Source organism: Halichoerus grypus, chromosome 1, assembly GCF_964656455.1.
Source record: "Halichoerus grypus chromosome 1, mHalGry1.hap1.1, whole genome shotgun sequence".
Taxonomy (NCBI): domain Eukaryota; kingdom Metazoa; phylum Chordata; class Mammalia; order Carnivora; family Phocidae; genus Halichoerus; species Halichoerus grypus.
The window spans coordinates 215385885-215410336 of NC_135712.1; the positions used below are offsets into that span (position 1 = coordinate 215385885).

Below are 24452 nucleotides of genomic sequence, written 5' to 3' on the forward strand. Positions count from 1 at the left end.
GCCGCGGCCAGCCGCTCCCGAGGTCCCTTGCGGCGGCGTCCCGGGGGCCTGCGGGGGCCTCGGAGCAAGATGGCGGCGGCGGGGTCCGTGAGGCGCGGGCGGCGGCGACCGCGGCGCCAGTGAGCGGCCCGGGGGCCCGGGCGGCTCCGGGCCGGGGTCCCGCTTCGGGACGGACCATGCTACGCTCCACCGGTTTCTTCCGGGCCATCGACTGCCCCTACTGGGCTGGGGCGCCGGGGGGGCCCTGCCGGCGGCCCTACTGCCACTTCCGGCACCGCGGGGCCCGGGGCCCCGGCGCTCTTGGCGGCGGCGGAGCGGCGCCCCCCGCAGCAGGTAATGCCCGAGCAGGGCTCGGCTCCCCGGCCCAGGCCTAGACGCCCCCACTGGGGCCTTCCCGGCGCCCGGTGCTCGGCCCCGTGCCCTCGCCACACGCTGGTGGGCGTCGTCTCCCCAGCCGGGACCGGGACCGCCCAGCCCCGGGCCCGGCGCACGGCGCGGGATGTCGGCGAGCCTCCGTTTCCGGGAGCATACGATGTAAACGACGAGGGCCACGCCGTCCTAGAGCTGTCGCGAGCGTGGAGTGAGCAGCGCCGGCCGAGGGCTGCGCGCCGCTGACACCGGGCGGCAGGCCCCGAGCTCCCCGGTGGGGGAGCCCTTCCCGCCGCTCCCCCGGCCCCCGGTGCTTGCGGCGGGTCTGGTTGTGGCCGCGCTGTTGCCCCTCCGCGTCTCCGGTAGCGGCCCCCGCTGTCTGCAGGCGTGCGGTTGGGAGGGTCCCGGAGCACCTACTGCGTGTCAGGCGCGACTGGACGGGGAGTAAGTCCAGCCCGAGTGATGGACGGGAGGGGGACTAGGCTTGCAGGGAGTGAGCTCCTTTCCGTTGCGCGGAGGATGTTGATGGGCCGCACGTCGTGTGCTCGTGGTGACTGTCCTTGTTACGGCGGAGTTGGTGGAAGCTGGGAGGAATCGGGCAGGCTGCTTGTAGGAGGCGTGGGGTTTGAGCTGAGGTTTTGAGAGCGGGGGGAAGAAGGACGTCACAGGGAAAGGCTCGGAGGGAGGGTTAAGGGGTGGCATTCCTTCTGAGGGAAGCTCGGGCTCCCACTGGTGACCTCCGTCCTTCGGGACCGGCTCCCCCTTTCCATCAGACCCAGACCCCCTCATTTGGTCTCAGTGTCGAATTTCCTCTGTGTCTTTCCCCGTAAAAAATGATCGTTTCAGAACCTTCTTCAAAAGAGGAGTGTGCTGGCTAGAGTTAAGTAATAGGCCTGTTTTTCCATTTTGTCAGGAAAAGACAAGTAGGATTTTCTAATTTCTCACATGAGTCCGCTTAGCTCTGTGGCACCTGCAGCTCTGCAGCCAGCCCGACGCAAGCGTTCGCTGTCTGGTTGCACACCCGTGCTGGGCGCGGCCGCCGGGAACCTGCTGCGGAGGAGAACACACACGTGTGCCCGCTGGCACCTTAGCCTCAGGTCGTGCTCCTCCCAGCTCCAGCGGGGCCGCGGAGGTGGGGGGCACACGGGAGCCGGCGCCCGGCTCTGCTGTGGAAGCGCAGCGTCTTGACTCCGTTTATCTATCTCTTGGTACTGTGTGCAGTGCTTTGCAAGGAGCCCCGATTTCTGGGTTCCTCACGGTTAGTCCAGGGAGGGCAGGACCACACCCTTATGCCACTGACGGGGGGACTTGCCCCAAGTCCACATGCTGCCTTTCAGCCTTCTGAACTCTGGGGTGTTGATTTCTCGCCTCATGTGTTCTTCCCACGGTAAGTCACTTTTTACATTTCTTTCTGCCTCACAGATGCCCAGTTAGTTTCCCAAAGGATCATTTTTGGGAACCTGTTTGGTGATGTAGTTCTGTCTGCCCTGCTTGCGGTGGGAAAAATGCAACTGCCTACCCCTTTTCCCAGTAGGTCTGCATTTTCCTTTTGCAGGAAAGGAAAGGAAGGGGGGAGGCCTGCTTTGGGGTGGAACACTGCTTCCCCTGCAGAGGGGCAGGGTCACATCCCAGCTCAGCCTCTTTCTTGCTGTGGAGCCTCTCTGACCCTCTGTTTCCTTTTCTGCGGCATGCTTATGGGGTTGCTGCCCTCTGAGGAGGCCAGGGGAGAGTGTGTGCCTCGTCCTTTCCCTCCCTTTCAGCTTCCTCTGCTCCAGATTTTGACAAGCCCTGTTCCCTTTTGGCTGGAAGAGGCTGCAGCAGTCCAGATGTGCACGGCCCAAGCAGAGGTGCTCTGGCAAGGGTGGGCTAGGCCAGCTCTGCTTGGACTCATTTTTAAGCAACAAAGTTGCTAAGGTGCTGGGTGGGAGCCGCCTGCAGGTGGGCTGTGGGGTCCCTGTGAGGCCCAGCACCTCTGGTCTTGGGCCAATGGGCACCTGAGCCTTTCGGCAGAGTCTGAGGCCCGTGAGGGGGCTGGGCCGGGGATCCTGTTGCTTCCAGCCCTGCAGATCCAGCCCCACGCCCAGCCCACCCCATGTGGGCTTTAGGACTCCCACTTCCAGGCTCGGGTGTGGTATTGTCCAGTTGTGGCAGCACACGCTCGGGCAGGCTCTCTAGGACTCTCAATGGTAGGGATGATTGTCCCCATTTTACAGATGAGCAAACTGAGGCCCAGAGATGGGGAGCCACTCCTGTGTGCGCACAGCCGGTAAGTGGGGGATGGGATTGAGTCTGGGCAGTCAGGCCCTTGCCGCACTCCCCGCCTTCCTGCAGTGCGCGCTGCCCAGCACCTGTGTGTCCCCCCCACACACCAGGGCACCCACTGTGTGTCAGGCTCGGCGCTGTGCCTTGGGGGTGGCGGGGAACAGCGAGACCTGGGAAGGACGGAATTGCAGGACTTGAGCGCTGAGACCTGAGAACAGGCTGGAAGGCAGGAGTGGTCATGGCTGTGTGGTGGGGGCAGCCCTCCCCTGGGCCTCACATGAGGCCCTTGAGGGCCCTTTATGGTCTGGAGAGCAAGCGCTGCTTCTCGGGGAACGGAGGCAGAGAAATAAGCACTTCCCCGCAGACGGTGCGATTTATTTCCCCTGTGAGCTGCCTCAGAGCTGGAGGGCCACAGCCGCAGGAACAGGCAGCCCCCGGGGGATGACTGTACCGAGCAGGCCCATGGCCATGCTGCCTCTCAGCTGCTCCCTCTTTGGGCAGGGTGCCATCGGGTTTCATTTGGGGGCGACTTCCCACCATCCCGTGATGGTATTTTCTGAGATGGAATGGAAGTGTGGTCTCCTGCATCCAGCACTTTCTCATTACAAGTGAATGCTGGGGAGATTTCTCTCCCCGATACTGAGAAAGAACGGATTCTGAGAAAAGGTCAGCAGAAAGCAGCATTGCCTTCGTGTCTGGAGGCCTGGCCAGGGTATGCAAGGAGCCTGGAGTGCCTTTGCTAGCTGGGGGGCAGTGGGGCCTCCTGCTTAGTCTGGGCGGCGCAGGGGGGTGGGGGGGAGCTCTGAAGCTGGTTGGAGGAATAGTAGAAACTGGACATTGGGGCCCGTTGGGGCCAGTCATGCTCTGGGTGGGGAGCATCGTGGGCGCTGTAAGGCACTGAGCACATCCACCTGCTCCGTGCCAGGAGCACCCCCAGTCGTGACACCTCCTACCCCGGTTGTGACAACAGATGTCCCTAGACATCGCCTGGTGTCTCTTGGTCATAGGCTGTTTCTTGCAGAGGCCACTTTCTAAGCGTCCCCCCTGCCCCTCCCAAGATGCCGCAGCCCCCAGGGACCCAGCCTTGCAGGCCTCCCAGAGGAGACGCCTTCAGCCCCGCTGGTGGTGGTTCTATTGTCTTGTTGCTCTTGGTTTTCTGTCAGGATGGGATTAGAGGCGAGGTGCTGGGGTTTGCAAAGCACCAAATTCACCACTGACACCAGGCTGCGTCACCGTTGTGGTTTTGGGCAGAGTCCCAGCTGGTGAAGCCCACATGTTGCCTCTGTTCAAAGCACCTTTCTTCACGACTCGGAGTAACAAAAACATTGGACAATACTGACAAGTCAGAGGAAACGTGTTTTGGAAGTTGCCCCGAGTCCTGCATCTGCCTGCATGCTGGGCTCCCTCCCGGCCTCCCACAGAAGAGGCTTTGTGGCTTTTGTACGTCGTCAAGATCCCGCTGCACTGATTAAGTTGGACTCTGTTTTCTGAGGCGAGAGGCCATCCTGGGACTGTGCCCCCGGCTTCCTGTACCTGGCAGCCCCTCCGGATGACCTGAGACCCTTAAAAAATCCTGCCTTCTTGCCCTGATCTAGGCTTGAGCCACACACGAATAGCTGCGGTGGGTATCTGAAAGTGTTTCTGCTCCGCATTAGCAGAGCAGTGGGTCTCTCCCTGAGGTCCTGCCCCAGGGGATGCTGAGCAGTGTCTGGGGAAGCTTGTGGTTGTCAATTCAGGGGTTCTCCTGGTGCCGAGTGGGTGGGGGCCAGGGATGCTGTTCAGCCCCCCACAGTGCCCAGAGTGCCCCTTCCCCTACATACACAGATTCATCCAGCCCCGAACGTCCGTGGTGCCAAGTGAGATTGGGGAACCTGATCGGCACCCAGCCCCTGGGCAGGGTTGGTGGGGACAGCCAAGCCAGCTGAGGGGAGCTCGGGGCCTGTGCGTGGTGCTTGAGCATGCCCCCACCCGAGTTCTCCAGGGGTCCAGAGGAGAGGTGCAAGCGTCATGGCTGGCTTTCAGCCCTCGCAGGGGGAGTGCAGCCCCAAATGAAGGCATTCTGGCTTCACTTTCTGTTGTGCAGAGAGCCTATCCTGGGGGGTGGCCTGGCCTCCACCTGGTCAGCATTACCGCCCGTGCCTCAGCCCTTCTGTGAAATGGGTAATGACTTGGGCCCTCAGTGGACAGCGTCATGGGAACGTTCTTTGTCCCCTCCCGCTTCATTGTCCCCTCCCGCTCCCTCTGCACTCAGGGTCCCCTTTACAGAGCCATGCTTGGTGCTGCCGAGGTGGGCGTGCAGGATTCTTTCAGCTCTGCGTGCCTGTGCAGTGGGGAGGCCGGTTGGTGTGATCTGATTCACAACCAAGAACTGGATGCTAAGAGGGAAACAAAGAGCCGGAGGAGGCGCTCAGGTCACTGGAGCTGGGAACCATCCGGGCGGATCGCAGGGGGTTGTGGAAGGGTCTCCTGGCTGCCTGCTCTTCTCCTCCATGATAAGCTGCATCCTCCAGAGTTTGTGCCGTGGTTGGCTGGTGCCTTTTGAGGAAGCAGGCATGCGTGCTTGTCATTTGAGGGCCTTTGGTCTGTCGGCTTCCCCTAAGTATTGAGGTCTTCTGGAAATGGCCATGCGGAGGGCCTGGCCACGGCAGGCTGCATGGGGGCAGGCAGGAGTGGAAGCCGAGGAGCACCTCTGGGGGAACTGCCCTCGCGCTCGTGGCTTTCATTTGCTAATGGAAAACAGGGTGGGAAGCTGCTTAGGGTGCCCAGGACTTGGGTGCTCTGAGGGTGGGGCTTGGCTGTTTCACAAGCCGTGGTCTTGGCCTGGACCCGTGTTTACACGCAGGTACCCCTGGGCCTTGGTGTCTTCTGGATTGTCTGAATTCGGCATGTACCTGTGGGCTGGCGCAGGGTGTGGGAGGCACTTTGGAAGCTGAGGATGGGTGTCCCCAAGCACAGATATGGGCTGGGGTCCAGGAGAGAGAGCAGTTGGCCCTGGGGTTGCAGAGACATCAGGCAAGTGTCCCCAAGCAAGTGGTTCCTGAGCTGGGCTTTGAAGGATGAGTAGAAGTTTGCCTGGTGGCTGGAAGCAGGGGTAGGGGTGGGGGGATGATAATCCGGGATTGGGGCTGGGAGACAGGGCAGTGGAAGGCCTGGAATGTTCTCTTGTGTAGTTTGGAGGGACTGGGGGTAGGGGGGAAGGGAGGTTGCTCCCCAGCATTGCTGCCACCCCCAGCGGCTCCAGCAGGGGTCACTGTTGTCACGCTGACTCGTGATGGTCCTTCTGGAGGCTGCTGCAGTCTGGCCAGTCCACCCCAGACGCGGCGATAGAGGGCTGTGCTCGGAGCCGGTTGGCTTTCCTGTGTGGCTGCTGGGGGCTGTCTGTGTGTGTCTGGGGGAGTGGGTGCGCTCAAGGCACAGGGGGCCTGTGGCCCTCGGTCAATATTTCTTTCATTCACTCACTCCACGAACCGTTGCAGACGTTTGTGCTGGCCAGCTCACTTGTGGCCGGGGTGTAGAGGGGAGCCAGGCGGTCAGCATGTTGAGCTGCTGGACAGCAGGGGACAGGAGGGGCAAGGCCCAGGAGGTGACAGGGAGGGCTCGTCTGAGTGGTACTGGGACTGCATGCACTCCAGGCCCGTCCTGGTCATGCTTGTCCCTGTGTGTCCTAGAGGCCAGATCTGTCCCCTCCCAGTTGATGCGCACACATCACAGTTGTTTGTCCTGAGAGATCTGTGTCCCCTTCTCCAGTAAAGTGGCCTGGAGAGCCCTCAAAGGGCAGGAATGTGGGTACTATTCCAGGAGATGGACCTGAAAGCCCTGGGGCCCCCCTCCCCATGCACCCGTGCCCCAGCATTGTGCTGGATATCTAGGGAAGAGAATAGGCCTGTCCGAGCAGCTCAGTGCAACCGGTTCTGCAGGGAGGATCTTGGAGGGCTGCCTGGAGGAGTCGCTGAGACAGAGGCCATCAGGCTCTGGGCAGGAAGCTGGTCTCAAGTATGAAGGAGGGGTGGGGGCTGGCCCACCTGGAAAGCCTGCCCTCGTCACTCCTCCGCAGCATCTACCTTTGGGGTCAAGTAATAAAAGCCACTGATGCTCACGTGTGACCTTGGTATGTGGGCTCTTTCTTGGGGGACACAGCTGGCTCCCCTGTCTTGGCTCCACAGTCCAGGAATGGCCGTGAGAGGTGTGGCTTTCCTTCTCCCCACCCCCCGCTTTACCCTGAGGATGCTTCGGTGTTCCTAGGCCTCCGGCCGCCCAGGGCACCTCCTAGGAGCCTCCGTTGTGGAGGAAGGTGACCCCCAGGATACCCACTGGCACCGTGTTTGGGGAGTTGGAAGTGTACCAGGGCCAGAGTGAGAGAACTCTTGAAATTTTCTGTGTTGGGGCTATGAAAGCGATGTGGTGCCCCTGACGGGTGATGAGGGCAGCAGAAAGCAGACCCCTCCAGCTGCCCCAGGGGAGGCCCACTGCAGCCTGACCCCAGCCTGATCCCTCCGCTGCTCTTCTCTGTATTTCTGAGTGCTCTTTGTGTTTTTATCCTGTCCTGGAGGCTTCCCTCCAGGAAGTAGTTTTGCGGCATAGCTGAGCTCCCCTCATCTTTACAAGGGCCAGCAGGCTCGGCGTTGGGCTGACTCTCGTCCCGGTCCTCCTGGGACCAGGCCTTAGGGGTGGGGCAGCCCAGGAGCGGTGTGGCCAGTGATGCCCAGAGAGAGCCCAGTTAGGTGGTGGTCCCAGGGCTGGCTAGGGCCCTCTTTTCTTTCCTCTACCCTGGAGCCCTTGCACTTGCTTCTGGGGTGGGGGCTTTAGAGCTGAGGGGAGAGGGCAGCGAGGGGCTGTCCAGGGCTCGGAGCTTTGAGCCAGTGTGTGGAGCTGTCCAGCATCATCAGTCTGCCCTGGGGGTGGAGGTGGACCTGGACCCCAGGCCCTGCTCCCCCCGGCACAGCCCAGCCTCCTTCCTCATCAGGCACATAGCAGGTGTCCCCCCACATGCACTCTTGAGCACCTGCTCCTGTCGGCTGTTGCTCTTCTCTTCCTAGGTGTCTGGGGTGCCCCAGGCAGCCCCAGGACTCTCCCCTCTGCTCCAGAACAAGTGAATGGCCAGGTACTTTCACCCTGGGCTTCAGGCTCCTGCGCCATCCAGTGGGCATTTGGATGTCCCTGAGTGGGGCGTGAGGGCATCTTACCCTGGGGGTGGGTAGGAAGGCCCTCAGGAATAGAGACTCTAGGCCTGCAGGGGAGTAGTGATGGCCAGCTCTTCTGAGGACCTGGGGGGCTGTTCTGCCCCCCCATTGGGGGGTGGCCAGAAAAGCCAAAAGGGAGGGGTGGGTGCTCAGACCTTCTGAGCCCCAGTTGGCTCTGCCCCCCATTCCAGCCAAGCCAGGGCTGGTGGGTAGCTGGTGTGCTTTCTACCACCGTGGTCTTACCCGGGGGCATTCTGCCCTTCTCCTTGCACGGCCTCTGCGCCATACGCAGCTCCCGGAGCCCGGGTGGGTTTGGTCTCTCTGCTGACTAGCCCTGCTGTCCTGCTTATCTCCAGGGCCGCAGGGCTGTCTCCTCCCTGTGTCCTGCTGCCCCCACGCAGGGTCTGGAGGCCCTGGCTGCCCATGGGGTTGGAGGAGAATTCTGCTGAGGTCTTATCAGAGCACGGAAGCCACAGTGGGACCACTGTGCAGCTGTGCTTATCGTCTTCAGACCTTGGGCAGCGCAGGAGGAGGGCGGGGGCGACAGCCAGCCCCTTGGCAGAGAAGGTCGGTCAGCAGCGCCAGGACTCCTTTCCGGGTCAGGGAGGACCCAGGCTCTGCGGTCAGCCCTCTCACCGGCTGGGTGAAGCTTAGGGAGCAGCCTGGCCGGCCAGGGCTCGGCCTCCTTATCTGTGGAGTGGGCAGACTCGGGGCAGGACGATTGTGAGGGAAGGCCTGAGTGCCTCCTGGGGTTCATGGTGGGGCTGGAGGACCTCCCCCAGTGGGGCCTCTGCGCTTGGCTGTCTTGTTAATTCCACATGCCTTTGTGGGAGGGTGCGTGGCATTCTCTGGAGCCGGGGTGCGGTGGGAGCAGAGGCACAGATGGGGCCCAGGATAGGGTGTTTCCCGGCAGAGGGGAGGTTGGGAGGGATCGGAGGCGGCTGCCCAGGACTCAGGAAGCAGCGCTGCCCTGTCTGTGGCCCACTCAGCCCCTTGTGGTCTCCACAGTGACCCTTGCCCAGCTCCGGATGGGTTTTTGCACTCAGGGACCCAGGGCCCCGCACAGTGGGGGTTTGGCCTTTCCTTGTGGGGTCGGGGAAGCAGACCTGGTATCCACCGTGCTGGAAGCCTGTCCCAGAAGTGGGCCGTCAGAAAGAGTGGCAGGACGCCAGAGCCAGGGGAGGGCAGCTCTCTCCTTCAGCAGGGCAGGTCCTGGTGGGTGTGCGGCCTTGGTGGGCACAGAACCAAGGCTCAAACGCCTGAGGGGAAGGCTGGGCCTAGGTGGGCTGGCGGTAGGGTGTGGGTATGGGAAGGGGTATTTGGTGACTTTTTCCTTTTCCAAAAAACAGCCTAATTAATCTTGTTTACCGAATGCATGCTTACCAGGTGCAAACCCCCGAGGGAACTGCCCCTTGGCTTCCATCCAAATGAATTTCCTGATAATTAGAAGGTGCCTTCCAGGGTGCCCCATGGTCCTTCCTGAGCTCTCTGGGTGCCACCTACCCAGAGCCTTCTGATGTGCTCCCACGGGCAGGTGGGCAGCGTCCCTGGGGCACCCTGCCGCTTGTAAAACATTTTCTTGGGGAGCTTCTCGGTTCCGATAGGCCCAGTGAGGTCCTGGCCCTCCGAAGCAGGGTAGGGCAGGGGCTAGGTGCCAGGAAGGTCCCCCCTAGAAGCCTCAGGTAACCTTGGCTGGGGCTCAGCGGGCCTCTGTCTGCAGGGACCAAACTCTGGGCCCCATGTGTTCACTTTTAAGCCACAAGGTTGTAACAGAGTTCCTGGCAGCTGTGCTGGAAGCTTCCAGACCTGTCTGGAGCCCCTCAGGCTGCTGACACTGTCGCATGGTACCAGTGGGGGACCTGAGGCCTCAGGGGGCAGGGGTTGGCCTTGACCTTCTTAGGCCCACTGAGGGCGGTTTCTTCCGCTTTGTGGTTGGGGAGGCAGCCTCCAGCGGGGGCTGAAAACGCTCCACGTGGGCAGAGCTTCGGGGATGCTCATATCAAGGGGCTGGGTGCTTGGACTGGGCTCAGCCGGGAGCTGCAGCCCCTTCAGAGTCTGAGCTGCTGGGACCCCTTCCCATCTGAGAGGCCAGGCTACCTGAGGCTAGTGGGGGTGGAGCGGTGGGGCTGCCCTTAGGATGCCGCCACAGGCTCTGGGGTGGGAAGAAGACAGCCTTCCTCCTCGCGCCTCTGCCTCAGACCCCCCCACTCCCCCCGAGTTAACAAGGCAGCCTTCGGGCCTCTGCAGGCCCTCCTCTCTCCCTCCTTTGGGGTCTCCACCTAAGCACAGATTGACTTTGGGGAAAACCCTCCCTTTCAAAATGTGAAGTGGCCTGAAGTCCAAACTCTGACCTAATTACTTTGAAGCAGGGCTGAGGGGCTCCTTCCTGGCTGGTGTGCGTATTGTTGTATGTATGTATGTATATATGTATGTACGTATTTATTTACTTATTATTAGAGTGCGCGCACGAGCATGAGCAGGGGGAGGGGCAGAGAGGCAGAGGGAGAAGCAGACTCCCCACTGAGCAGGGAGCCCGATGCGGGGCTCAATCCCAGGACCCTGGGATCATGACCTGAGCCGAAGGCAGACGCTTAACTGACTGAGCCACCCAGGCGCCCCCAGATGTGCATATTGTTTGTAGCCCTTCTCCCTGGTGAGGGGTAGGGAAAGACCCCCATCTGTTCATCCCCAACCAGCCCCTGGGGGAGGGGTATTCCCATGAGGGGGGCTGGGCTGGATGTCCCCTTGAGATCCGCCAGTCAAGCCCCTCAGTGGACATGCCTGGTAAGTGCCCCCCCAGCTTGTGGCCTGTCTGGGCCTCTCTCTGCTGGCAGCCAGGACTTCTGAGGCATTGGCTCCTTTCTGTTTACTCAGGCGGAGTTGAGCTGGAGGGGGTCTCCCATTGGTGCCTTCGGACTGGTTGTGGGTCAGGGTGGGCAGGGAGGGTGGCCCTCCACCTCTGACCAGGGGTGGGTGTGCGTTCTGTCCCCGGGCTCCCCACCCCATATCCGGGAGTTTTCAGCTGTGAGAGAGGGCACGAACTGACCGCCCCCCTAGGGCCCTAGCTCGGCGGTGGTGGGTGTTGGACTTTGCCTCCCTGGCTCGGACCCACAGTCCTGGCGCTCCTTGGTGGTCTGAAGCATCACTTTTTCTAAATATAATCAAAACCTAGATTCCAGGTTAAATGCCAGACAACACACCCACAATGATCCCTTCCTTCCCTCGGGCCCCAGGCAGAGGCCCAACCACCAGGCCCTGCAAAGCCTCCTCTCCTGAAGGCTGGTGGCCAGCCACGATTTTCTTTACCCTGTGCTCTCGCTCCGCAATGTTGCTGGGAGTGTCCTGGGGCTACAGAAACACGTCACCGCAACCTGGGTGCCTTAAGGCAACAGACTCCTCATCTGACAGTTCTGGAGGACAGAGGTCCAGAATACGTCCCCCTGGGCTAACGCTGGGTGTGGGCAGGGCTGGCTCCTTCTGGAGGTTCCAGGGGAGACGCGGCTGTTACTCTGCCAACTGCAGGGCAGGAGATCTAGCCAGGTTCTCTTTCAGGACTTTCTAGAATCATCTCTGATAAGATTTCTAAAAAATTGTTATTTGAATATAGTTGACACACAATGTTATATTAGTTTCAGGCATACAACTTAGTGATTTGAAAAGTTCATACGTGGGCAGCTGGGTGGCTCAGTCAGCATCTGCCTTCGGCTCAGGTCATGATCCCAGGGTCCTGGGATCGAGTCCCGCATCCGGCTCCCGGCTCAGCGGGGAGTCTGCTTCTCCCTCTCCCTCTGCCTCCTTCCTCTGCCTCCTCCTCCTTCTGCCGCTCCCCCTGCTTGTGCGCGTGCTCATGCTGTCAAATAAATGAAATCGTGAAAAAAAAAAAGTTTATACATTAGGTTATTTTTTTTTTTTTTTAAACAGATTTTAAAATTTCAGATAGGAGAGTGCCTGGGTAGCTCGGTTGGTTAAGCGTCTGCCTTCAGCTCAGGTCATGATCCTGGAGTCTAGGGATCGAGTCCCGTGTTGGGCTCCTTGCTTGGTGGGAAGCCTGCTCCTTCCTCTGCCCATCACCTCGCTTGTGCTTTCACTCTCTCTCAGATAAATAAATAAAGTCTTTAAAATAAAATTTCAGACGGAATTTCTAATGATGAGCTCTTTAAATTCTGGAATATTTGAACATGGTATATTTGAATATGCTATGTTATTCCTTTCTTGGAACATTGGGCTTTGTTTGTTTATATTTTATTTAGTTTCTGTTCTTCTGTCTGTACGTGAGTCTCCTAGGAGTTTTTGCAGACAGTGGTTTCTTTGGTTGTGCTGGGCTCGGAGCTTAGGCCCTGGAACGCGGTACCTAACCGGAATTATCTATCCCACAGCCGCTGGTGGAGGTGGGGACTCTTCAGGTCAACGTAAACATTACAAGGTCAGGACACCAGGCCGGCTCCGTAGGAAGAGCGTGCGCCTCCTGATCTCAGAGTCGTGAGTTCAAGCTCCGTGTCCGGTGTAGAGGTTACTAAGAAAACGATAATAAACTTTTAAACAACAACAACATTAAGAGGACGTAGGCTTTGTTGTCCACCCCATTTGGTGTTTTCAGAATGCGATTTGAACATACCATACTTTTCTTTTTTTATCCCGTGGGACGGTGGCGTGGCAAGCCTTCTGCCTCCCCTTTTCCTTAGGAGCACTGTGGGGCTCCCCAGCGTGGGCGTCCGTGTTCTGGCATCTGCACGGCCCCGTGGACTTCACTGTAGGGAGTCCTACAGGGGACACCTCAGGGGTGGCCCTCTGCTCCCCGCTTTCCCAGGCCCTGGCCCTGGGGAGCCTGCACATTCCTGCCCCGCCCAGGGCCGCGTCTGTGCCCTGCCTGGCTGGCAGGCCCTCCGTGCACACCGTCCCAGCTCCGGCCTTCAGGAAGTAGCCTGCTGCGGCTTCGCTGTGGGCTGGGCCCACGGACTCCCATTCTCGCCTCAGCTCCCGGATTGCACTTGTCCAGTCCGTCAAGTCTCCATCCGCTCCGTTGTGCCGGTTGGACGACCCGTGCTGGGAGGTCTGGGGACCAAGTGGCCGTGCCTCGGGGGCCCGGTTCTGCTTCCTCACTGCGCCTGTCAGTCGATGCAGGATAGGGCCTGCATGGGGAGTGGGGCGCGCTCCGGAAACCTTGACCTGCTGGCAGATCGTCCCTGGGGCTTTGCCGGAGGCCCAGCCCCCAGTTGGTTCTGGTTCTCTGCTGGTCCGACGCCTCTTCCCCTGCTGGCCTTGGGGGTGAGGCCCAGACTGAGGCAGTGGCCAGCGTTGGCTCGTGCGCCTGTGCTTTAATGGGCCCATTCACTGCTCTTTTCCCCCACTTCCCATTTCAGGGCTTGGTTATGATCCGTACAACCCCGAGCTGCCCAAGCCCCCTGTGCAGAGGGAGAATGGAGCCCTGGTCAGAGGGGATGAGCCCCGCTCGGACATCCTGGAGCTGGAGCTGGTCAATCAGGCCATTGAGGCCGTGCGCTCGGAGGTGGAGCTCGAGCAGCGGCGGTACCAGGAGCTCCTGGAGACGGCCCGAGAGCACAGCTCCGCCGAGGCCCCCGCCGTGGCGCCCCGAGGCCCTGCCGCTTGCCCTGCCGCTGGCCTGGACGAGGACGCCTTTCCACTGTCCTTTGATTACAACCCTGGTGGCCGCCCTGGCCTCTTAAGCCCTGATGCCAGCTACCAGCCCACTCCTCTGGCCGCCGCCGCCGAGGCAGGCAGCAAGTACTCGCTGGCCTCTCTGGATCGGGCGCAGGGCCATGGCGGAGGGGGTGGCAGCACCCTGGAGTACGTCCCCAAGGCTGTGAGCCAGCCCCAGCGATACGGCCGCCCCGTCCCCAGCAGCAAGTACGTGTTGGACGACTCCAAGCCATCCACGGACCTGGAGTACGACCCACTGTCCAACTTCTCCGCCCGGCTGCTCAGCAGGGCCAGTTCCAAGGACGACAGGGCCCCCAAGAGGCCCAGGGGCTCCCGGGGTAGTGAACCCTACACGCCCGCCCTCAAGAAGCCCTGCGACCCCTTTGCTGGCTGCGACGCCAGGTTCTCAGACTCGGATGATGATGCCGCCGCAGCTCTGCCTGACGTGCCCATCACCACCAGCCCCCCGAGGTCCCAGGCGGGCCCCGAGAGCAAGGCCCCCGGGCAGCCAGGCTCCAGGGAGAGCCAGGACGCTGAGGAGGGCGGCCTGCGGGAGACCAAGGAGATGGCAGTGCAGTATGACGTGGAGGACCTCGGGCAGTCCCCCAAGGGTCCCGGGGGGACACCCGTGGCCAAGCCCAGCTCCCCGGCCAGGGCCTCCCGGGAGCCCGGCGGCTCCAAGCAGGGAAGACCCAAGAAGAAGAAAAGTGGGGCACTGCCTGCCCCTGGCCACAAGGACGGCGTCCGGAAGAAGGACAGGGGCAAAGACGGAGAGCGTGGGAGGCCAGCCGGGAAGCCCTGTGCAGACAGGAGGGGCCCACAGGCTGGCAGCCCCCGGCATAGGGCCGAGCAGCCCGAAGGGACCAAGAAAAAGCCATCTTCGGCCACCCTGGTGGCCAGCTCAGGGAAAAGCCGGCCCGACCGCGGGGGTGTCCACCAGCTGCCAAACAGGCCCGGCGGGAAGACCGTGTCGGGGAAGCTGGCCGAGCGGAAGGCCCGCTCGCTGGACGAGGGTGCCTCCCGGGACCCCCCCAAGCTGCAGAAGCGGGCCCTGAGCCACGCAGACCTCTTCGGGGACGAGAGCGAGGATGAAGGCCCGGGGCCCGCGGCGCCCCCCGCCGCCCCGCCCCACCTCAGCTCCACCTCGGACTCCGACTCCGACTCGGACTCGGACAGCAGCCTGGGCTATTCAGCGGCTCAGGGGCCGCGCAAGCGCCTCAAGGCCCCCCCGCCCGCCCGGCCCGCCCCCGCCTCCCCCTCCTCATGCTCCTCTTCCTCCTCGTCATCCTCCTCTGGGGTGGGCGGGAGCGTGGACTACGCTGCTCTGGAGAAGGAGGTCGACTTTGACTCCGACCCCATGGAGGAGTGTCTGCGCATCTTCAACGAGTCCACCAGTGTCAAGACGGAGGACAGGGGCCGGCTGGCCCGGCAGGTGAGCCGCCTCCACAGGGCCTGTGGCTGCAGTGGGGGCGCTCCCGTCCTTCCTCGGTCAGGAGCCCTTGGGGACTGCCTGCGGACCCCCCCGCCCCCCAGCTTGCCTTGTCCACAAAGAGGAGGCTTGAGGCCCACCCGGCAGACTCCCGGGGCGGTGTTCTGAGATCCACAGAGACCAGGCAGAGTTGTGCAGTGCATTGCCCACCTCTCCCTCCTCCCCCTGTCCCCTCCCTCTCTCCTCCGTCCCCCCCAAACCCGGGCTAGCCCCAGCCTTTCTGGGTCGGCCGGCCAGTGTCCTCAAGTCGGCCACCAGAGGGAGCTTGCTTTTCCACAAAGCTCAGAAAACTGCGGCTTCTGGGAGGGTCGCAGGGTCCCTCCCGGGCAGCCCTGTCCTTCACTGCCCTGCTCTGTTCACAGACCTTCCAGGGGGTGCGGGTCAGATTTCTCCACCTGGTTCCTGTGTTTCTGAGCTGCCCCGCGTGAGCGGGCGAGGGAGGGGACCAGGAGGCAGTGGTCTGGGTGGGAGGCCACTTTGGCTCAGGCCCGTGTCGCACTTGGGGCCGGGGTGTGTCTGCAGGAGATGTGCTGGGGGGCCTGTTTCCTCACCTGTGAGTGGGCGGGGGTTGGAGGTGAGGGCCCCACATCGTGTCTCAAGACCTGGGAGCCCCTCCCTCGAGTGCGTCACTGCCTTCCCACCTCACCCCGTCTCAGGTCTGGGAGCCCGCTGCATTGGTGTGGGAGGTGAGGCCCGAGAGGGAGCCTCGCTGAGGGACGGATGTGTGTTTCAGCCCCCCAAGGAAGAGAAAATCGAAGACAAGGGGCATTCGGGTTTGACCACTCTGTTCCCTGGGCAGAAGAGGAGAATTTCTCATCTCTCCAAGCAAGGCAAGGAGGTAAGAGTCTGCTTCTGGGTCCTGGGTAGAAGCTGGTAGGAGAGAGGCCCCTGTCTGCGAAACCGGATCCCCGTGTTCCCCGGCCGACGAGCTCCTGTGTCCTGGCACAGAAGTGCCTGGAGCCCGCCTCCGGTCTTCAGGCTGCGCTCCGTACTGGGGGAGTCGGCCACAGCGCAGGAAGGGCGACGTGAGGGGCGGCTCCAGAGCGGCCGTCCTCCAGCAGGGTCACACAGCACGGTTTGGCGCTGGCTGGGAGATGTGCCGTGTGATCCCAGAGAGGTGGCCCAACCTTTCTGAGCTGGTATCCACCGTGAAGACAGGGAAAGTGGTTGGTGGCTGAGGCAGCTAGCATAGGAGACTGGGGCAGAGGCTGGGGCTCCCGGCCAAGCACCTGGGAGCTCTGGTTGATTCAGTCGCTGGAGCCCTCCCCTGGTGAAGCTGGAGGCTAGAGAGAATTGAAACAAGCGGGATTGGATTGGTGTGCTAATCCAATCAGGGGGCCCAGGGATTCCCACCCACGTAGTGGGTGTGCCTCTTATCAGGGCCAAAGGCACGGCCTGGGCCTTCTGAAGGCAGAAGCCGAGAGAGCAGGGCCACGGAGGTGCTCCACTCCGGGACGGCGAGGCAACATGAGCTTGAGGCCCAACATGTTGAGCTCCTTGGTTCCCGCCTGGGTATCCAAGAGCTCAGAAGGCCCCAGGGCAGCTGGACATGCCCAGGCCCTGGAGCCCCGGCCTTCCTGCCCATGGCTGTACTGTCAGTTTTTTGCCCCACGTGGCCTGCTCTGGGTGTCCCCAACCTACAGCCACACCCTGGAATTTGTCATCACCCAGGCAGAGCCTGTGAGGAGAGGCCCAGCTCCCCCGGCCCGGCCTCCCACCGCCCAGGAGGTATGCTATCGGCGGGCCCAGCAGGCCCAGAGGGACTCTGCTACCTGGCTCCAGGCTACCCAGCAGCCGGCTGAGAAGCCCTCTTCCATCCATATCTCAGCCCCTGGCGAGAAGAGGAGGATCGCCCATGTTCCCAACCCCCGTCTGGCTGCCGGTAAGTCCCAGGGCACAGGGGTTGGGCGTGATAGGAGGGGCCCAAGGCCAGGCTCCACTTCTGCCAGCGATGGTGGCCTTGGACAGGGCCCAGCCGGGGCCTCAGCATGCTTGTCTGTGAGATGGGGATCAGGGTCTCTCCGACCGGTAGCAGGCGGGCCTGGTGCAGTGCCCAGCGGCTCTGGGCCTTTCCTGGCTTTGGTGCTGGGCTGCTGGCTGTGGAGAGTCGGAGGGGTGTCTTCTCCTATCCCTTGTCTATCAGACCCAGAGCCTCCCTCTGAGGCCCTGACCCAGAGGTCTCCCTGTGACTCTCCCTCTGTCCCTGCCCCTGGTCTTTGTGTCCTTGCCTCCCCCGGGCTCCTGGGGTATTGGAGGCGGGTGGCCCGGTGGGGGCCGGTCTGAGCGTGGGCACCGGGCCCTAGACAGCGATGCCAGAACAGGGAGCTGGCTGCAGGGTTGTGTGTGGGGTGGGGCACCTGGCTCCTGTCCAGGTGTGGCTGGAGGCACTCAGCTGACCTGGGGGGCTCAGGGCAGTCTTGCCCCCTCCTCCTGCTCTGAGGGGCACGCTCCACACTGCGGAAGCCTGGTCACGCCTCCGAGGTCCGACAGGTGGGACATTCGGTGGGTGTCTCTGGGTCAGCGGTGTCTGGAGCAGAGGAAATGGGAGGGGGGCTCAGGAGGGCTTGTTCAGATGCAGTCAGCCTCTCTGGGGGAGGCCCCTGCCGTCTGACCAGCTCCCAGGGGACTCCCTTGCTGCTATTCCAATACCCCCTTGATTAACTGGGGCCTGAGGGGCGGCCCCATGAGGTAGTCCTACAAATGCAGGCGCCCGTAGCCACCGCTGCTTTTCCCTGGTGCCGGAAACCTTCTTCAGCATAAGCTGTTGCATTCTGATCCTTCCCCGCCCCGGAACCCCCCGGTTAGAACCCGATGGCGAGGGGTGTTGGCTGAGGTTCTTGAGCAGCGGGAAGGGCAAGGACCCTGAACCGCATGGGGCCCGGGACGTGGCTCTCTCACAAACCCACAGCTTCTGCCCGCAGCCGAGTCGCACGGGTCGGTCCTGGCACACGGCCCTCGCCATACACGCTGGGGGTGGCGTCAGCCCGCGGGGAGTCCGGCATTTGTAGGCACTGGGGCCACCTCCCTGAGCGGCCGTGGGACCCACCTGAGGTCTCAGGAGTCCCGTCCGATGCTCCGGGGGCTGGGTTTCCTTTCCACGTGTGCCCAGGTGCTGCCTGAGAAGTCTGTCTAAACGAACCTAAGAGCTGTCTTTCCATCCCTGAAAAGCGCACGTTTTCTGCCCCGTCAGCAGAGGCTGACCCTGGTGTCCGATGGGCCACAGCCGGCTCGTGGTGCCAGCGTCCTTCCCAGGAGGCCGGGGACCCGGGCCCTCTGCTCTCCGTATCTGCTCCCGTTCATTTGTCACGGCCGGGCCCGAGAGCAGGGCTGGTCTGAGGCCCCGTGCACGCGTGCACCCAGCCCGCCTCCCCTAGCCCCCGCCGCCTGCCTGGAGCCCTCGGAAACGGCCCCACAGGCGGGTGCCCTCCTCCCTGGGGGATGGGGGGGAGGCAGGAGACTGTTTGGTTTGTGACCTCATCAAAGGGAGAGGCAGAACACAGGCCACGGCGGGCAGGCCGGCTGGTCACAATGACCGGGCCGGGGACATCCTATATTCTCTGGTCCTCAGCCCAGGAGCCAGGGCCTTTCCTCCCTCATACGTCAATGCCTCGGAGTTGGGGGTCGGAACATGTGGCAAAGGCTCCCCACGTGCCCTGCCACTCGCCGGACCACCCCGGCGGCGACGTTGCCTGAGCCGGCCTCCAAAGCCCCATTTGTGTTTCCCCCTTCTCGATGGACTTGCCCGAAAGCAGATAGAACCTAATGCCATTCCGCAGCCCGTGTCCCACAGCCCGGCCCTTCCCCCTGTGCTCCGAGATGCACGTCCTGCTGGCGCTGAATGACCGCGGCTGCTTGGTGCTCTGCAGCTCGGTGATGGGCGTGCTCTGCTCCCGCACTCACGGACCCTGTGCCCCGCCAGCCCCCACAGGTACCAAGAGGGCCCTCGCCGCCAGCAGCAGCCAGCCTCCCAGTGGCCCCGAGCCGGGCAGCCAGCCCCTGAAGGCGCGTACGTTGTCGGGCATGGCGTCCAAGACCACCACCACCGTCACCCCCAAGCGCGTTGCCCACAGCCCATCCTTACAGGTGAGTGTCCTGCTCCCCGCGGGAGCCTCCCCTGCCCACTCCCTCAGCTCCCCCATCGCTCGGGGCAGCTGCGGTTCAGAGACACTGAGCGGGGGGCACAGGTGCTTCCTCCTCCCCACCTGCCCTCAGTTTCTCCTCTGTCCACACTGCTGGGGTGGTCTGTTGGTGCTGATGAGCCAGCGGCCACCCTCCTGGTCACCGGAGCCCAGAGTTCCCAGCAGGGTCCACTGCGTGTGTGATGCCCCGTGGGTTTGAGAAATGGCGTCAGAGGCCCAGGCTGGGACATGCCACCTCCAACGGGTCTGTCTTCCCTAGAGTTTAAAGAAGCCCGTTATCCCCAAAGAGTTTGGGGGCAAAGTCCCCACGGTCATCCGTCAGCGGTATCTGAACCTGTTCATGGAGGAGTGTCTCAAGTTCTGCTCTTCAAACCAGGAAGCCGTAGAGCAGGTGTGTGACCCTGGCAGGCGGCCGCTGACCGCAGGCTGGCCGGGTCCTAGGCTGAGGGGCTGCTCCCGGGCCCCAAGCCCAGGACCCCAGGCCTGAACAGCACGTCTGTCCCCAGGCACTGAACGAGGAGAAGGTGGCCTACGACCGCAGCCCCAGCAAGAACATCTACTTGAATGTCGCCGTGAACACCCTCAAGAAGCTGCGGGGCCTGGTCCCCAGCTCCGCGCCCGGTCTCAACAGTAAATTGGGCGGGGGGAGAGGGGGTGGCCGGGGAGTTCACGTCTGGAAGAGTCAGCTTTGTGCCTTGAGCGCAGGACCCCAGGCTCCCCAGGCGAGGGAGCGGGAGCGTGGGGCCCCGGCCGGCTGGCTCTTTGCCGCTCGGAGCGTGGGGACTGTCGGACAGAAGGCCGCGGGAAACGCTTGGTGGGGCTGGCGGCCGGTCGGCAGGCTTCTGCGGACGATGATGCCGGCCCCACGGCCTCACCAGCGCCTCCTCTCGCTAGTAACCACCCTCCTTGGCTAGCTGGCGCTCTCGAGCCGAGGGGCCCCGCTCATGGGACGGCCTCGTCAGAGGCGCAGCTCCCGGGGCCTGCTCCGCACGCTCAGCTCCGGGAGGACGTTTCTTTCCTGCCTCCGAATGCACATTGATCCGTCAGTGCGCACACCGCCCCACTCTCCTGCTCCCGCCTCCGCCCCCACAGCTCCTGCGGGCAGCGTCCACGGAGCCCCCGGAGGCCCTTAGGTCGTCCCCGTCCCTTAGGACCACCACCCGCAGCTGCTTCCAGAGGAGTTAAGGTGGGGGCAGGGTGGCTGCCCCCAGGTCACAGGCGGTCAGGCCTCTCCTGACTGGGTGCTGAGGAGCCGGCCAGGGGACAGGCCACCACGGAGGGCAGGGGTGCACCCGGGAGTCTGAGCGTACTGTACCCTCCCCCCACTTCCAGAAACCGGCGGCCGGAGGGTCGTGTCCCATGAGATGGTGCTGGGGGGCAAGTTGGCCACCAAGACCAGCTTCTCGCTCAGCCGCCCGAGCAGCCCCCGGGTGGAGGATCTGAAAGGTGAGCCCGGTCCCTCCAGCGGTCCGGCCGGGCCACTCGGGGGCTCAGCGGTGGCTCCTGTGGCAGCATTCCCGCCCCGCCCCCGCCAGGCCTGCTCGCCTGCCCGGCCCTCCCCGGCCTTGCTGTGGGATGACCGCCTGTCCCGGTTGTCCCCAGGGGTCGCCCTGTATGGCCGCCTCAAGGAGTATCTGCTCACCGAGGACCAGCTCAAAGAGAATGGCTACCCCTTCCCGCACCCCGAGCGGCCAGGGGGCGCCGTCATCTTCACGGCTGAGGAGAAGAAGCCCAAGGACGGTGAGTGGGCTCGAGCACCCATGCTTGGGGGGCGGCTCGCGGAGGGCCTCTGGGTAGAGGGGGCGCGAAGGTGAGCAAGGGACAGACGCAGGGGGCTCGGGGCCTGATGCCTCGGCCGTGCGGCTGCCTCACAGCGTCCTGCAGAATCTGCTGCCGCTGTGGTGCCGAGTACCTCGTGTCCCCGTCGGGCCGCTGTGTGCGGGAGGAGGAGTGCTACTACCACTGGGGGCGGCTCCGCCGGAACCGAGGTGAGCCCCCCGCGCCCCCAAGGAAGGAGGCTGGAAGTGCCCGCCTCACGGGGCCCGCCCTCCTCTGCTGGGAAGCCTCTGCCCGGGCCGTCGGGTGCCAGCGTCGTGCGTGGGAGGCGTGGGGCGGGCCGCCTGGGGGCCCCCGGCCCTGACCGCCACCTCCCTTCCAGTGGCTGGGGGCTGGGAGACTCAGTACACGTGCTGCTCGGCCGCCATCGGCTCCACCGGCTGCCAGGTCGCCAAGGTAGGTCCCCCGGGCGCTGCTCGGCGCTTCCCCGCCTGGCCGGAGAGGAGCGCGGCTGGGCCGGAGCCCTGACCCCCTTCCCTGTCCTGTCATCCGTGTGCCTCTGGCAGTGGCCTTGGAAAGGGGGGCATCCCCTGGCCCCCGCCCGGCCCGAGCCCACGCCGGGCCCACCGGCCTTCCCGTCTCACTTGCAGCAACACGTGCAGGACGGCCGGAAGGAGAACCTCGAAGGCTTCGTGAAGACTTTCGATAAAGAACTTTCGGAAGATGCTCACCCAGGGGTCTTCGCCCTCGACTGTGAAATGGTGAGTTGCGTGCCGCGCGTGCTCGTGGCGGCCGGGCACCCGCACCCGCAGCTTGGAGCCGGCGTGGGTCTCAGGATAGAGCAGGTGAGGGGAAGAGCCGCGGGCAGCGGCGGGTGCCGGCCTCGCTCTGGCTCGGGCTGTGAGAGCGGGCTTTCCCCCCCGCCAAGCAGAAGCTCTGGCTTCGGCGCTCGGCTCGCCCCAGGCGCGCTGACGACACGGCTGCGTTTACTCGGGACTGGCGTACGCACCAGGGGGCTGCTGGGGCTTAGTGAGGGCACCCCGGGTTCACGCCTGCTCCGGCTCCCAGAGGAGCCCCCGGGAGCTCCCCCAGAGCTCGGGGTGGGGCGGGCGCGTTGTCACATGAGCCCTCCCGGCCGCGCAGTCCTACACCACGTACGGCCTGGAGCTGACGCGCGTCACGGTGGTGGACACGGACATGCAGGTGGTTTACGACACCTTCGTCAAGCCAGACAACGAGATCGTTGACTACAACACCAGGTGCGGCCCCGACCCCCCACTCCCCGCCCGGCTCCGGGCTCGGGAACCCCAGATCCCACTCTAGCTACCCTCAGGCCCCAACTCTGCCCACCGCAGGTTTTCAGGGGTGACCGAGGCTGACCTCGCCGACACGAGCATCTCGCTCCGGGACGTCCAGGCCGTCCTGCTGAGCATGTTCAGTGCCGACACCGTCCTCATCGGACACAGCCTGGAGAGCGACCTGCTGGCCTTGAAGGTACCGCCCGCCCCGGGCTCCGCTTGCCGGGGGTCCTGGGAGGGTGGCCGGGGCTGTCCTGGGCCCGGGGCCCTCAGCAGGGTGGGGGGAGGGGCAGGAGTTGGGTGGTCCGACCCCGGGCACCTTCCTACCCTGGCTCCCTGGGGCCTTGGCCCCTGCGGTCTCTGCCCAGCCGCCCGCCCGCAGGTCATCCACAGCACCGTGGTGGACACGTCCGTGCTCTTCCCGCACCGCCTGGGCCTCCCCTACAAGCGCTCCCTGCGGAACCTCATGGCTGACTACCTCAGACAGATCATCCAGGACAACGGTGAGCCGGCGGGCGGTGGGCGGCGGGGCCGGGCCTGGGGGGCGCGCCCACCCTCACGCACCCCCTCCCGCTGTGCAGTGGACGGGCACAGCTCCAGCGAGGACGCCAGCGCCTGCATGCACCTGGTGATCTGGAAGATCCGAGAAGACGCCAAGACCAAGCGGTGACCGCTGCCGCCTGCCCGCCTTCCCCGCAGCCCCGGCCCGGCCTCTACCCCAGGCCTCTTCCAAAACAGTGCAATAAATCTCGAGAGCTAACCCTGTCCACGTCGCCAAGACATGGAAACAGAGAGAGCGGGACGAGCCGGCGGCACGAGAGCCCCACGCCGAGACCACCTGGAGCCCTGCCCCCCACCCGGCCCCTTGCGCCGCCCCCGCCTTCTGTCCTCTGGAGACCGCTGCTGACTCCCGGAGGAGGCCGGGACAGACCCCCCCTGGCCCCCCCGTGGGCCCCGCTGCGTCCCTGGCAGCCAGACCTCCTGCCCCTCCTCCTGCCGGGCAGGCTTTTCGTGGGTGTGTTTGAGACAGGGGTTTTTTTTTATTTTGTATTGTTATTTTTATTATTTGTAATTTAAACTTGACGACTCGCACAGTTGTCTTTTCCCCGCCTGGAGAAGCAAGACCCTGGTGCTGCCTTCCCTGTTGGGGGCGGGGGAGGGGGAGAAGTTGGGGGGCCGGGAGCCGACAAGCTGTCCCCTTGGCAGCCACCAGGACCGAGAGTCCAGCCTGGCCTGGGCCAGACGGGTGGGAACTGGCCTCCCCGAACCCACCTGGACTCCGTGACCTCTGGGAACCAAGCCAGCCCCCCTGTCACCCCCCAGGGCCTCGCCTTCCGGACCCCTCCAGGGCCCATCAGCCTCTGGACCCTGTCTTCCTGCCAGAGCCCCACCCTCCCCAGGGGCTGTGTGTAAAGGCCTGCAGCCTCCCCAGGGCCCTGAGCCCCTCTCCCCCAACCCGAGGCAGGGACGGAATAAATGTTTGTATGGATTTTAGCTTGCGTGGCGTCTGGTGGTGTTCTTGGTGCCAGGTGAGCCCCGCGGTCAGCACCTGTGCCCCTAACCGGGAAGCAGCACACCCTTGTTCATCTTTCTGAGAACCGTCCCCGGGCCTGCCAGCCTGGCCTGGGGATGCAGACCTGGAGCCCTGGGGGCCTGGGCCCCTGGGGGTGCTGTGATGGTGGAGGCAGTAACCATGTCCTGTGAGTGGGGTCCACCTTGCTGGCCCGGGGGGTGGGGGGCTGGGCGTGGAGGGTCCCGGTGGGACCCGGAGAGCCACTGTGCCTTGCATGTCTGAGAAGCTTCCATGGAAAGGGAAGGGTGGCCGCTCACCGCCGTGTGCCTGTTTGCTGCTCCCAGGACATGCTTGTGTGCACAACGCCCAGCGATGGAATTGGCGGCTTTGTGAATTATGGTGCCTCTCGGGGGTGGAAGGGCCAGGGCTGCTCGGGTCTCCACCTTTAGTTCATTTATAATGGGAAGTGAAGCCAGAAATAACCTCGTGGAGGGGCAGGTACCGGAGTGCCCTAGGTCTGGAGGCAGGAACACACAGGTGCTGGAGGGAGGGCTGCCTGGAGGAGGCCCCCTGCATCTCTGTCAAGCTTCTGCTGCAGGCCCAGAGAGCAGGGTCCCAGGCTGAGGACACAGCAGCCTCTGCCCCCAAGGTGTCCTGGGCCATCGCTGCCAAGGACTGGTTGCCTCTGGATCCTGGGGGGCCCTCCAGGGGGAGTGTTGACCCAGCCACTGTTGTGTCCCCCTGACGTTCTTGTGACCGTCTGACTTT

General features: G+C 63.5%; 1 protein-coding gene across 5 annotated transcripts; it reads left to right on the forward strand.

Moving 5' to 3' along the window:
* The first annotated feature begins 58 nt into the window (after positions 1 to 58).
* On the forward strand, positions 59 to 23665 carry REXO1 (RNA exonuclease 1 homolog). 5 transcript variants are annotated; one of them, XM_078058087.1, is made up of 18 exons: positions 388 to 1899; positions 2130 to 2216; positions 2583 to 2635; positions 13172 to 14901; positions 15692 to 15796; positions 16630 to 16840; positions 18878 to 19041; positions 19357 to 19488; positions 19604 to 19727; positions 20430 to 20543; positions 20700 to 20837; positions 20972 to 21085; positions 21256 to 21329; positions 21524 to 21634; positions 22017 to 22132; positions 22229 to 22367; positions 22554 to 22674; positions 22753 to 23665. In XM_078058087.1, the coding sequence occupies exons 3-18, from the start codon at positions 2605 to 2607 to the stop codon at positions 22839 to 22841; spliced, it is 3513 nt and encodes a 1170-aa protein (XP_077914213.1). In that variant the 5' UTR covers positions 388 to 1899; positions 2130 to 2216; positions 2583 to 2604; the 3' UTR covers positions 22842 to 23665. The 5 variants fall into 5 exon arrangements, with proteins under 5 accessions (XP_077914200.1, XP_035925885.1, XP_077914213.1 ...); XM_036069997.2 differs by having other exon boundaries at positions 388 to 2216; XM_078058079.1 differs by having other exon boundaries at positions 389 to 1899; positions 2130 to 2635.
* Positions 23666 to 24452: the final 787 nt, after the last annotated feature.